Source organism: Salvelinus fontinalis, chromosome 9 (assembly GCF_029448725.1).
Source record: "Salvelinus fontinalis isolate EN_2023a chromosome 9, ASM2944872v1, whole genome shotgun sequence".
In the NCBI taxonomy this organism is placed as follows: domain Eukaryota; kingdom Metazoa; phylum Chordata; class Actinopteri; order Salmoniformes; family Salmonidae; genus Salvelinus; species Salvelinus fontinalis.
In genome coordinates this window covers 5,724,760-5,738,374 of record NC_074673.1, presented here as the reverse complement: position 1 = coordinate 5,738,374, position 13,615 = coordinate 5,724,760, and the positions used below count along the sequence as shown (strand labels likewise).

General features: G+C 47.6%; 1 protein-coding gene across 1 annotated transcript in view; it reads left to right on the top strand.

Moving 5' to 3' along the window:
• Positions 1-13,615, top strand: part of LOC129861961 (DNA-binding protein RFX7-like) — a 50,512-nt gene that overhangs the window by 20,341 nt on the left and 16,556 nt on the right. Inside the window, exons 7-9 of the mRNA XM_055933191.1 lie at positions 6,432-6,642; positions 7,675-7,982; positions 13,381-13,562. Of these exons, the coding sequence (XP_055789166.1) occupies positions 6,432-6,642; positions 7,675-7,982; positions 13,381-13,562 (701 nt within the window). The remainder of the gene's footprint in view (positions 1-6,431; positions 6,643-7,674; positions 7,983-13,380; positions 13,563-13,615) is intronic.

Below are 13,615 nucleotides of genomic sequence, written 5' to 3'. Positions count from 1 at the left end.
TCAGTTCCATTTCATCAGGATTGGTGTCAGTTCCATTTCATCAGGGTTGGGGTCAGTTCCATTTCATCAGGGTTGGGGTCAGTTCCATTTCATCAGGGTTGGGGTCAGTTCCATTTCATCAGGGTTGGGGTCAGTTCCATTTCATCAGGGTTGGGGTCAGTTCCAGGGTCAGTTCCATTTCCTCAGGGTTGGGGTCAGTTCCATTTCATCTGGGTTGGGGTCAGTTCCATTTCATCAGGGTTGGGGTCAGTTCCATTTCATCAGGGTTGGGGTCAGTTCCATTTCATCAGGGTTGGGGTCAGTTCCATTTCATCATGGGTTGGGGTCAGTTCCATTTCATCAGGTTTGGGGTCAGTTCCATTTCATCAGGGTTGGGGTCAGTTCCATTTCATCAGGGTTGGGGTCAGTTCCATTTCATCAGGGTTGGGGTCAGTTCCATGTCATCAGGGTTGGGGTCAGTTCCATTTCATCAGGGTTGGGGTCAGTTCCATTTCATCAGGGTTGGGGTCAGTTCCATTTCATCAGGGTTGGGGTCAGTTCCATTTCATCAGGGTTGAGGTCAGTTCCATTTCATCAGGGTTGGGGTCAGTTCCATTTCATCATGGTTGGGGTCAGTTCCATTTCATCATGGTTGGGGTCAGTTTCATTTAATCAGGGTTGGGGTCAGTTTCATTTAATCAGGGTTGGGGTCAGTTCCATGTCATCACGGTTGGGGTCAGTTCCATTTCATCAGGGTTGGGGTCAGTTCCATTTCATCAGGGTTGGGGTCAGTTCCATTTCATCAGGGTTGGGGTCAGTTCCATTTCATCAGGGTTGGGGTCAGTTCCATGTCATTACGGTTGGGGTCAGTTCCATTTCATCATGGGTTGGGGTCAGTTCCAGGGTCAGTTCCATTTCCTCAGGGTTGGGGTCAGTTCCATGTCATTACGGTTGGGGTCAGTTCCATTTCATCAGGGTTGGGGTCAGTTCCAGGGTCAGTTCCATTTCCTCAGGGTTGGGGTCAGTTCCATTTCATCATGGTTGGGGTCAGTTCCATTTCATCAGGGTTGGGGTCAGTTCCATTTCATCAGGGTTGGGGTCAGTTCCATTTCATCAGGGTTGGGGTCAGTTCCATTTCATCAGGGTTGGGGTCAGTTCCATTTCATCAGGGTTGGAGTCAGTTCCATTTCATCAGGGTTGGGGTCAGTTCCATTTCATCAGGGTTGGGGTCAGTTCCATTTCATCATGGGTTGGGGTCAGTTCCATTTCATCAGGGTTGGGGTCAGTTTCATTTCATCATGGTTGTGGTCAGTTCCATTTCATCAGGGTTGGGGTCAGTTCCATTTCATCAGGGTTTGGGTCAGTTCCATTTCATCAGGGTTGGGGTCAGTTCCATGTCATCATGGTTGGGGTCAGTTCCATGTCATCACGGTTGGGGTCAGTTCCATTTCATCAGGGTTGGAGTCAGTTCCATTTCATCAGGGTTGGGGTCAGTTCCATTTCGTCATGGTTGGGGTCAGTTCCATTTCGTCAGGGTTGGGGTCAGTTCCATTTCATCATGGTTGGGGTCAGTTCCATTTCATCAGGGTTGGGGTCAGTTTCATTTCATCATGGTTGGGGTCAGTTCCATTTCATCAGGTTTGGGGTCAGTTTCATTTCATCAGTGTTGAGGTCAGTTCCATTTCATCAGGGTTGGGGTCAGTTCCAGGGTCAGTTCCATTTCATCAGGGTTGGGGTCAGTTCCATTTCATCAGGATTGGTGTCAGTTCCATTTCATCAGGGTTGGGGTCAGTTCCATTTCATCAGGGTTGGGGTCAGTTCCATTTCATCAGGGTTGGGGTCAGTTCCATTTCATCAGGGTTGGGGTCAGTTCCATTTCATCAGGGTTGGGGTCAGTTCCAGGGTCAGTTCCATTTCCTCAGGGTTGGGGTCAGTTCCATTTCATCAGGGTTGGGGTCAGTTCCATTTCATCAGGGTTGGGGTCAGTTCCATTTCATCAGGGTTGGGGTCAGTTCCATTTCATCAGGGTTGGGGTCAGTTCCATTTCATCATGGGTTGGGGTCAGTTCCATTTCATCAGGGTTGGGGTCAGTTCCATTTCATCAGGGTTGGGGTCAGTTCCATTTCATCAGGGTTGGGGTCAGTTCCATTTCATCAGGGTTGGTGTCAGTTCCATGTCATCAGGGTTGGGGTCAGTTCCATTTCATCAGGGTTGGGGTCAGTTCCATTTCATCAGGGTTGGGGTCAGTTCCATTTCATCAGGGTTGGGGTCAGTTCCATTTCATCAGGGTTGAGGTCAGTTCCATTTCATCAGGGTTGGGGTCAGTTCCAGGGTCAGTTCCATTTCCTCAGGGTTGGGGTCAGTTCCATTTCATCAGGGTTGGGGTCAGTTCCATTTCATCAGGGTTGGGGTCAGTTCCATTTCATCAGGGTTGGGGTCAGTTCCATTTCATCAGGGTTGGGGTCAGTTCCATTTCATCATGGGTTGGGGTCAGTTCCATTTCATCAGGGTTGGGGTCAGTTCCATTTCATCAGGGTTGGGGTCAGTTCCATTTAATCAGGGTTGGGGTCAGTTCCATTTCATCAGGGTTGGGGTCAGTTCCATGTCATCAGGGTTGGGGTCAGTTCCATTTCATCAGGGTTGGGGTCAGTTCCATTTCATCAGGGTTGGGGTCAGTTCCATTTCATCAGGGTTGGGGTCAGTTCCATTTCATCAGGGTTGAGGTCAGTTCCATTTCATCAGGGTTGGGGTCAGTTCCATTTCATCAGGGTTGGGGTCAGTTCCATTTCATCAGGGTTGGGGTCAGTTCCATTTCATCAGGGTTGGGGTCAGTTCCATGTCATCAGGGTTGGGGTCAGTTCCATGTCATCATGGTTGGGGTCAGTTCCATGTCATCATGGTTGGGGTCAGTTCCATTTCATCATGGTTGGGGTCAGTTTCATTTAATCAGGGTTGGGGTCAGTTCCATTTCATCAGGGTTGGGGTCAGTTCCATTTCGTCATGGTTGGGGTCAGTTCCATTTCATCAGGGTTGGGGTCAGTTCCATTTCATCAGGGTTGGGGTCAGTTCCATTTCGTCATGGTTGGGGTCAGTTCCATTTCGTCAGGGTTGGGGTCAGTTCCATTTCATCATGGTTGGGGTCAGTTTCATTTCATCATGGTGTGGGTCAGTTTCATTTAATCAGGGTTGGGGTCAGTTCCATGTCATCACGGTTGGGGTCAGTTCCATGTCATCACGGTTGGGGTCAGTTCCATTTCATCAGGGTTGGGGTCAGTTCCATTTCATCAGGGTTGGGGTCAGTTCCATTTCATCAGGGTTGGGGTCCGTTCCATTTCATCAGGGTTGGTGTCAGTTCCATTTCATCAGGGTTGGGGTCAGTTCCATTTCATCAGGGTTGGGGTCAGTTCCATTTCATCAGGGTTTGGGTCAGTTCCATTTCATCAGGGTTGGGGTCAGTTCCATGTCATCATGGTTGGGGTCAGTTCCATGTCATCACGGTTGGGGTCAGTTCCATTTCATCAGGGTTGGAGTCAGTTCCATTTCATCAGGGTTGGGGTCAGTTCCATTTCGTCATGGTTGGGGTCAGTTCCATTTCGTCAGGGTTGGGGTCAGTTCCATTTCATCATGGTTGGGGTCAGTTCCATTTCATCAGGGTTGGGGTCAGTTTCATTTCATCATGGTTGGGGTCAGTTCCATTTCATCAGGTTTGGGGTCAGTTTCATTTCATCAGTGTTGAGGTCAGTTCCATTTCATCAGGGTTGGGGTCAGTTCCAGGGTCAGTTCCATTTCATCAGGGTTGGGGTCAGTTCCATTTCATCAGGATTGGTGTCAGTTCCATTTCATCAGGGTTGGGGTCAGTTCCATTTCATCAGGGTTGGGGTCAGTTCCATTTCATCAGGGTTGGGGTCAGTTCCATTTCATCAGGGTTGGGGTCAGTTCCATTTCATCAGGGTTGGGGTCAGTTCCAGGGTCAGTTCCATTTCCTCAGGGTTGGGGTCAGTTCCATTTCATCAGGGTTGGGGTCAGTTCCATTTCATCAGGGTTGGGGTCAGTTCCATTTCATCAGGGTTGGGGTCAGTTCCATTTCATCAGGGTTGGGGTCAGTTCCATTTCATCATGGGTTGGGGTCAGTTCCATTTCATCAGGGTTGGGGTCAGTTCCATTTCATCAGGGTTGGGGTCAGTTCCATTTCATCAGGGTTGGGGTCAGTTCCATTTCATCAGGGTTGGGGTCAGTTCCATGTCATCAGGGTTGGGGTCAGTTCCATTTCATCAGGGTTGGGGTCAGTTCCATTTCATCAGGGTTGGGGTCAGTTCCATTTCATCAGGGTTGGGGTCAGTTCCATTTCATCAGGGTTGAGGTCAGTTCCATTTCATCAGGGTTGGGGTCAGTTCCAGGGTCAGTTCCATTTCCTCAGGGTTGGGGTCAGTTCCATTTCATCAGGGTTGGGGTCAGTTCCATTTCATCAGGGTTGGGGTCAGTTCCATTTCATCAGGGTTGGGGTCAGTTCCATTTCATCAGGGTTGGGGTCAGTTCCATTTCATCATGGGTTGGGGTCAGTTCCATTTCATCAGGGTTGGGGTCAGTTCCATTTCATCAGGGTTGGGGTCAGTTCCATTTAATCAGGGTTGGGGTCAGTTCCATTTCATCAGGGTTGGGGTCAGTTCCATGTCATCAGGGTTGGGGTCAGTTCCATTTCATCAGGGTTGGGGTCAGTTCCATTTCATCAGGGTTGGGGTCAGTTCCATTTCATCAGGGTTGGGGTCAGTTCCATTTCATCAGGGTTGAGGTCAGTTCCATTTCATCAGGGTTGGGGTCAGTTCCATTTCATCAGGGTTGGTGTCAGTTCCATTTCATCAGGGTTGGGGTCAGTTCCATTTCATCAGGGTTGGGGTCAGTTCCATGTCATCAGGGTTGGGGTCAGTTCCATGTCATCATGGTTGGGGTCAGTTCCATGTCATCATGGTTGGGGTCAGTTCCATTTCATCATGGTTGGGGTCAGTTTCATTTAATCAGGGTTGGGGTCAGTTCCATTTCATCAGGGTTGGGGTCAGTTCCATTTCGTCATGGTTGGGGTCAGTTCCATTTCATCAGGGTTGGGGTCAGTTCCATTTCATCAGGGTTGGGGTCAGTTCCATTTCGTCATGGTTGGGGTCAGTTCCATTTCGTCAGGGTTGGGGTCAGTTCCATTTCATCATGGTTGGGGTCGGTTTCATTTCATCATGGTGTGGGTCAGTTTCATTTAATCAGGGTTGGGGTCAGTTCCATGTCATCACGGTTGGGGTCAGTTCCATGTCATCACGGTTGGGGTCAGTTCCATTTCATCAGGGTTGGGGTCAGTTCCATTTCATCAGGGTTGGGGTCAGTTCCATTTCATCAGGGTTGGGGTCCGTTCCATTTCATCAGGGTTGGTGTCAGTTCCATTTCATCAGGGTTGGGGTCAGTTCCATTTCATCAGGGTTGGGGTCAGTTCCATTTCATCAGGTTTGGGGTCAGTTTCATTTCATCAGTGTTGGGGTCAGTTCCATTTCATCAGGGTTGGGGTCAGTTCCATGTCATCAGGGTTGGGGTCAGTTCCATTTCATCATGGTTGGGGTCAGTTCCATTTCATCAGGGTTGGGGTCAGTTCCATTTCATCAGGTTTGGGGTCAGTTCCATGTCATCAGGGTTGGGGTCAGTTCCATGTCATCAGGGTTGGGGTCAGTTCCATGTCATCAGGGTTGGGGTCAGTTCCATTTCATCAGGGTTGGGGTCAGTTCCATTTCATCAGGGTTGGAGTCAGTTCCATTTCATCAGGGTTGGGGTCAGTTCCATTTCATCAGGGTTGGGGTCAGTTTCATTTCATCAGTGTTGGGGTCAGTTCCATGTCACCAGGGTTGGGGTCAGTTCCATTTCAATTCAGGAAGTAAACTGACAATCCAATTCCAAATCTCATTGAGAAGCAAGTTTAGGAAAATTTGAATTTGAATTTCAGTTTAGATCTGAATTTAAATGGAATTGATCTCATTCCTAGTAAATCCACCCAAACTTCAGACAGGATATCATATCTGAATGACCTCTTCCCCAAACTCCAGACAGGATATCATATCTGAATGACCTCTTCCCCAAACTCCAGACAGGATATCATATCTGAATGACCTCTTCCCCAAACTCCAGACAGGATATCATATCTGAATGACCTCTTCCCCAAACTCCAGACAGGATATCATATCTGAATGACCTCTTCCCCAAACTCCAGACAGGATATCATATCTGAATGACCTCTTCCCCAAACTCCAGACAGGATATCATATCTGAATGACCTCTTCCCCAAACTCCAGACAGGATATCATATCTGAATGACCTCTTCCCCAAACTCCAGACAGGATATCATATCTGAATGACCTCTTCCCCAAACTCCAGACAGGATATCATTTCTGATCTCTTCCCCTACTTAACCCTCTTCTCCCCAGTGTGAGCCAATGGAACCGTCATCGGGCCAGTCTCCCAGTGCGGAGGATGAGATGCGCTCAGCGGCCTGTGGCCTGGTGTGTGAGTGGGCTCAGAAGGTCCTCAGTAGACAGTTTGATGCCGTGGAGGACCTGGCTCGCTTCCTGCTCAACAGTCATTACATAGGAACCAAGTCTATGGCTGCCATCACCGTCATGACTGGGACTCCCACAGGTAGGCATGGCTAATGGGGATGGTGGTATGGAAGCCACAGGTAAGCATGGCTAATGGGGATGGTGGTATGGACGCTACAGGTAGGCATGGCTAATGGGGATGGTGGTATGGAAGCTACAGGTAGGCATGGCTAATGGGGATGGTGGTATGGAAGCTACAGGTAGGCATGGCTAATGGGGATGGTGGTATGGAAGCTACAGGTAGGCATGGCTAATGGGGATGGTGGTATGGAAGCTGCAGGTAGGCATGGCTAATGGGGATGGTGGTATGGAAGCTACAGGTAGGCATTGCTAATGGGGATGGTGGTATGGAAGCTACAGGTAGGCATGGCTAATTGGGATGGTGGTATGGAAGCTACAGGTAGGCATGGCTAATGGGGATGGTGGTATGGAAGCTACAGGTAGGCATGGCTAGTGGGGATGGTGGTATGGAAGCTACAGGTAGGCATGGCTAATTGGGATGGTGGTATGGAAGCTACAGGTAGGCATGGCTAATGGGGATGGTGGTATGGAAGCTACAGGTATGCATGGCTAATGGGGATGGTGGTATGGAAGCTACAGGTAGGCATGGCTAATGGGGATGGTGGTATGGAAGCTACAGGTAGGCATGGCTAATGGGGATAGTGGTATGGAAGCTACAGGTAGGCATGGCTAATGGGGATGGTGGTATGGAAGCTGCAGATAGGCATGGCTAATGGGGATGGTGGTATGGAAGCTACGGGTAGACATGGCTAATGGGGATGGTGGTATGGAAGCTACAGGTAGGCATGGCTAATGGGGATGTTGGTAGAGACGGTATTGGGTGTTGTTGATGGCCACAGTCAACAGTCACTCAACGGTCACTACATTGGGACCAAGTCCATGGCAAGGCTAAGCGGGCACCCACAGGTAACGGGGCTAGGTTTAGGGCTGTTGATGGGAACGAAGTTGTGAGTCTTGCTCATGTATCAAACTGTAGTTGATTCAACAATTTTTTTAAACCATTTCTCAGGCGTGTTGAGAAATCTCTTTTCTCATCTGTATATCTCGCCAGGTCTGAAGACGCCCACGCCAACCTCTGCGTTCATGCCCACGTCCGAGGCCTCGTCCTTCCAGCCGCAGGTGAAGACGCTGGCCTCTCCCTCGGTGGACGCCAAGCAGCAGCTCCAGAGGAAGATCCAGAAGAAACAGCAGGAGCAGAAGCTCCAGTCCCCCCTGCCTGGAGAGGCCCAGGGACAGAACCAGGCCAGGAGGACCGAGGCCAGTACCCCAGGGCCAGCTATCCCCTGTGGAAGTCCAGCTCTGCTCTCACCACAACCTACCATTGGTATTGTGGTGGCAGCCGTCCCCAGCCCCATCACGGTACGATGGGATAACATATGTATGCAGAGATACACACACACACAGATACACACACAGATACACACACAGATACACACACAGATACACACACACAGATACACACACACAGATACACACACACAGATACACACACAGATACACACACAGATACACACACACAGATACACACACACAGATACACACACAGATACACACACACAGATACACACACAGATACACACACACAGATACACACACACAGATACACACACACAGATACACACACACAGATACACACACAGATACACACACACAGATACACACACACAGATACACACACAGATACACACACACAGATACACACACACACAGATACACACACACACACAGATACACACACACAGATACACACACAGATACACACACAGATACACACACACAGATACACACACAGATACACACACACAGATACACACACACACACAGATACACACACACACACAGATACACACACACAGATACACACACACAGATACACACACACAGATACACACACAGATACACACACAGATACACACACACAGATACACACACAGACACACACACAGATACACACACACAGATACACACACAGATACACACACAGATACACACACACAGATACACACACACAGATACACACACAGATACACACACACAGATACACACACAGATACACACACAGATACACACACAGATACACACACACAGATACACACACAGATATACACACAGATATACACACACACAGATATACACACACACAGATACACACACACAGATACACACACACAGATACACACACAGATACACACACAGATACACACACACAGATACACACACACAGATACACACACACAGATACACACACACAGATACACACACAGATACACACACACAGATACACACACACAGATACACACACACAGATACACACACAGATACACACACACAGATACACACACACACAGATACACACACACACACACAGATACACACACACAGATACACACACACAGATACACACACACAGATACACACACACACACAGATACACACACACACACAGATACACACACACAGATACACACACACAGATACACACACAGATACACACACAGATACACACACACAGATACACACACAGATACACACACAGATACACACACACAGATACACACACAGATACACACACACAGATACACACACACAGATACACACACAGATACACACACACACAGATACACACACAGATACACACACACAGATACACACACACAGATACACACACAGATACACACACACAGATACACACACACAGATACACACACACAGATACACACACAGATACAGACAAGATTGATACTGGTTTTAGACAACATGCTCAGTATTAAAAGGAAAGGCAACAGTTTATTGAATGTCAAGAATGGCGCTGCGATGGATAGCTCCTGAACAATTCTGCTGTTTGGTGTCTTTTTTGACACTGACCGTAACCTTTTATGTACATAATGTTGATTCCATTGATCACTAACCTCGATTTGAAATGAAGATTTCTACTTCAATGAGTTGCTGGAGCAGGACATACTGCCAGGCCCTAATCCCAGAAACTAGACCGGGCCCTAATCCCAGAGACCGGGCCCTAATCCCAGAGACCGGGCCCTAATTCCAGAGACCGGGCCCTAATTCCAGAGACCGGGCCCTAATCCCAGAGACTAGACCGGGCCCTAATCCCAGAAACTAGACCGGGCCCTAATCAGAGAGACTAGACCGGGCCCTAATCAGAGAGACTAGATCGGGCCCTAATCCCAGAGACTAGACTGGGCCCTAATCCCAGAGACTAGACTGGGCCCTAATCCCAGAGACTAGACTGGGCCTTAATCCCAGAGACTAGACTGGGCCCTAATCCCAGAGACTAGACCGGGCCCTAATTCCAGAGACCGGGCCCTAATCCCAGAGACTAGACCGGGCCCTGATCCCGGAGACTAGGCCGGGCCCTAATTCCAGAGACTAGACCGGGCCCTAATCTCAGAGACTAGACCCTAATCCCAGAGACTAGACGGGGCCCTAATCCCAGAGACTAGACCGGGCCCTAATCCCAGAGTCTAGACCGTGCCCTAATCCCAGAGACTAAACCGGGCCCTAATCTCAGAGACTAGACCCTAATCCCAGAGACTAGACGGGGTCCTAATCCCAGAGACTAGACCGGGCCCTAATCCCAGAGACTCGGAAGAGAAAAGGCGGTGTCAGAGAGGCCGACGTGCGAGTACCCTGATGAAGCTACGTCAGCGAAGAAATAATCCGCCTCTATCCTCCGTTCTATTGGCGAACGTACAATCACTGGAGAACAAAATTGACAAGCTCCGTTTAAGACTATCCTATCAACGGGACCTGAAAAACTGTCATATGTTTCCCAGAGTCGCTGAATAAGGACATGGATAATATACATCTAGCTCGTTTCTCTACGCATCGTCAAGAGTTTACAGCAGCTTCGGGTAGGGTTAGTGGAGAAGGGTGTGTCTCTTTGTTAACAACAGCTGTTACGCAATCTCTAATATTAACCTGTTTTGGCTGCAAGCCCGATGTCTGTACACCTATGACAACATCCAGCTCAATTGTAGGGCGCGAAATTCAAAATCTATTTTTTTTAAATATTTAACTTTCACACATTAACAAGTCCAATACAGCATTTGAAAGATAAACATCTTGTCAATCCAGCCAACATGTCCGATTTTTTAAATGTTTTACAGAGAAAACACCACATATATTTATGTTAGCTCACCACCAAATAAAAAAGAGGACAGACATTTTTCACAGCACAAGTAGGATGCAAGTAGCATGCACAAGCCAACCTAACTAACCTAGAACCAACCTAAATAACCTAGAAAAAACTACCTCAGATGACAGTCCTATAACATGTTACACAATAAATCTATGTTTTGTTCAAAAAATGTGCATATTTTAGCAATAAATCAGTTTTACATTACTGCTACCATCATAGCTACAGTCAGAAATCGCACGGGAGTAGCCAGAGTAAATACATACACCAACGTCAACTACCTAATTACTCATCATAAAACATTTCAGAAAAATATATGATGTATAGCAAAATGAAAGACAAAGATCTTGTGAATACAGACAATATTTCCGATTTTTTTAAGTGTTTTACAGCGAAAACACAATATATCGTTATATTAGCTTACTGCAATGGCTAACACACAAAAGCATTGATTCCAAGTAATCGGTAGCGATAGCACAGCTCGACAGATATATTAAATAGCATTCCAAATTGGGTCCTTATCTTTGTTGATCTTCCATCAGAATGTTGTAAAGGGGTCCATTGTCCAGTACCGTCTTTGTTTTGGATCCAGAACAAACTATTTCCCTCTTGAATTAGCAGGCACACTGGCCGTGCGGCGCTAACCTCTCCTTCATGAAAGAATTCTTCCAAAGCATCACGTCTAAAGTCCCGAATAAATTTCAATAATATAATTAAACTATATTGAAAAAACATACTTTAGGATGATATTGTGACATGTATCAAGTCAAATCGAAGCCGGAGATTATATTCACGTATAACGACAGTTTTCCAGGAGGCAATACAAAGTCCAACTTCGCGCCATGGAGAAAAAAAATTATGGCGGTCCTCTCACTCCAAGAGGCTGTATTCAATCCCTGAACGAGATATTCAAGTGCTTTCTGCTCTCACTTCCGCATGACACCCAGGGGAAGGCGTATGACGTGTTTCTATGGTCCCAAATGGCATGCCCTTTTATAGACAAGCTCTTGAAAAGAGACCTCGCATTTGGAAATCTCACTTCCGGATAGGAAATGGGCTGCAGAAAGAGTTCTGGTTCACTTAGAGAAATAATTCAAACGGTTTAAGAAACTAGAGAGTGTTTTCTATCCAATAGAAATGATAATATGCATATTGTACGAGCAAGAATTGAGTAGGAGGCCGTTTGAAATGGCCACCTATTTTCAGGTTACTCAGTGCTGCCCCTTGCAGCCATAAGAAGTTTTAAGGAAGTCTCAAGGTTCTGCTCAGATAAACTGTAGACCATACTATTTACCAAGTGATTTTTCATCTATATATTTTTTTGTAGCTGTCTGTTTACCACCACAAATCGATGCTGGCACTAAGAGCTGTATAGGGCCATAAGCAAACAGAAATGCTCATCCAGAGGTGGCGCTCCTAGTGGCCGGAGATTTTAATGCAGGGAAACTGAAATCTGTTTCACCAGCATGTCAGCTGTGCAACTAAAGGAGACAAAACTCTAGACCATCTTCTTTACCCCACACATAGAGATGCATACAAACCTCTCCCTCACCCTGCATTTGGCAAATCTGACCTCCTGATTCCTGCTTAAAAGCAAAAAACTCAAACAGGAAGTACCAGGAAGTGGTCCGATGAAGCGGATGCTAAACTACAGGACTGTTTCGCTAGCACAGACTGGAATATGTTCCGGGAGTTACCCGATGGCATTGAGGGGTTTACCACATCAGTTACCGGCTTCATTAATAAGTGCATCGACGACGTCGTTCCCACATTGACCGTACGTACATATTCCAACCAGAAGCCATGGATTACAGGCAACATCCGCACTGAGCTAAAGGCTAGAGCTGCTGCTTTCAAGGAGTGGAACATTAATCCAGACGCGTATAAGAACTGTCCTCTTATTTATTATGATATAAAAGGCTAAACTGATCCTAGATCTGCATTCCTTTTCTGAGAGGCTTTCTGAATAGTGGCCCAGATCTACATGACCTTCGGCCCAGATCTACATGACCTTCGGCCCATATTCTACATGACCTTCGGCCCATATTCTACATGACCTTCGGCCCAGATCTACATGACCTTCGGCCCAGATCTACATGACCTTCGGCCCAGATCTACATGGCCTTGGGCCTAGATCTACATGGCCTTGGGCCCAGATCTACATGACCGTGGGCCCAGATCTATATGACCTTGGGCCCAGATCTACATGGCCTTGGGCCCAGATCTACATGGCCTTGGGCCCAGATCTACATGACCTTGGGCCCAGATCTACATGACCTTGGGCCCAGATCTACATGACCTTCGGCCCAGATCTACATGACCTTGAGCCCAGATCTACATGACCTTGGGCCCAGATCCACATGACCTTGGGCCCAGATCTACATGACCTTGGGCCCATATTTCATGCCTGAGGAGTGTTACTTCCTTCTTCACCAGTAATAATAAAAATATAGATTTCTTTAACAGATGCTTTTATCCAAAGCGACTTACAGTCACACTGCATACATTTTACGTATGGGTGGCCTCGGGAATCGAACCCCCGACCCTTTGGCATTACAAGCGGCCGTTGTCTAACATGTTCCCACTGTGCGTGTCTCCCGGCAGGTCCAGAGGAGCAGGCAGCTGATGACTTCCCCTAGCCCGGTGGGGTCCGCCGAGGGGAAGGTCATGCCAACGGTCAACTTCCAGGTGGTCACCCACACCCAGTCTCTGACCCACAGACAGTCCCCTAAAACGCCCCAGAACATCTCAGCCAGCCCCGTGGGAGACCGCCTGGCTAGGCACAGGTAATAATGACAATCATCATCATCACCATTTATCATAATAATAGATTTTATTT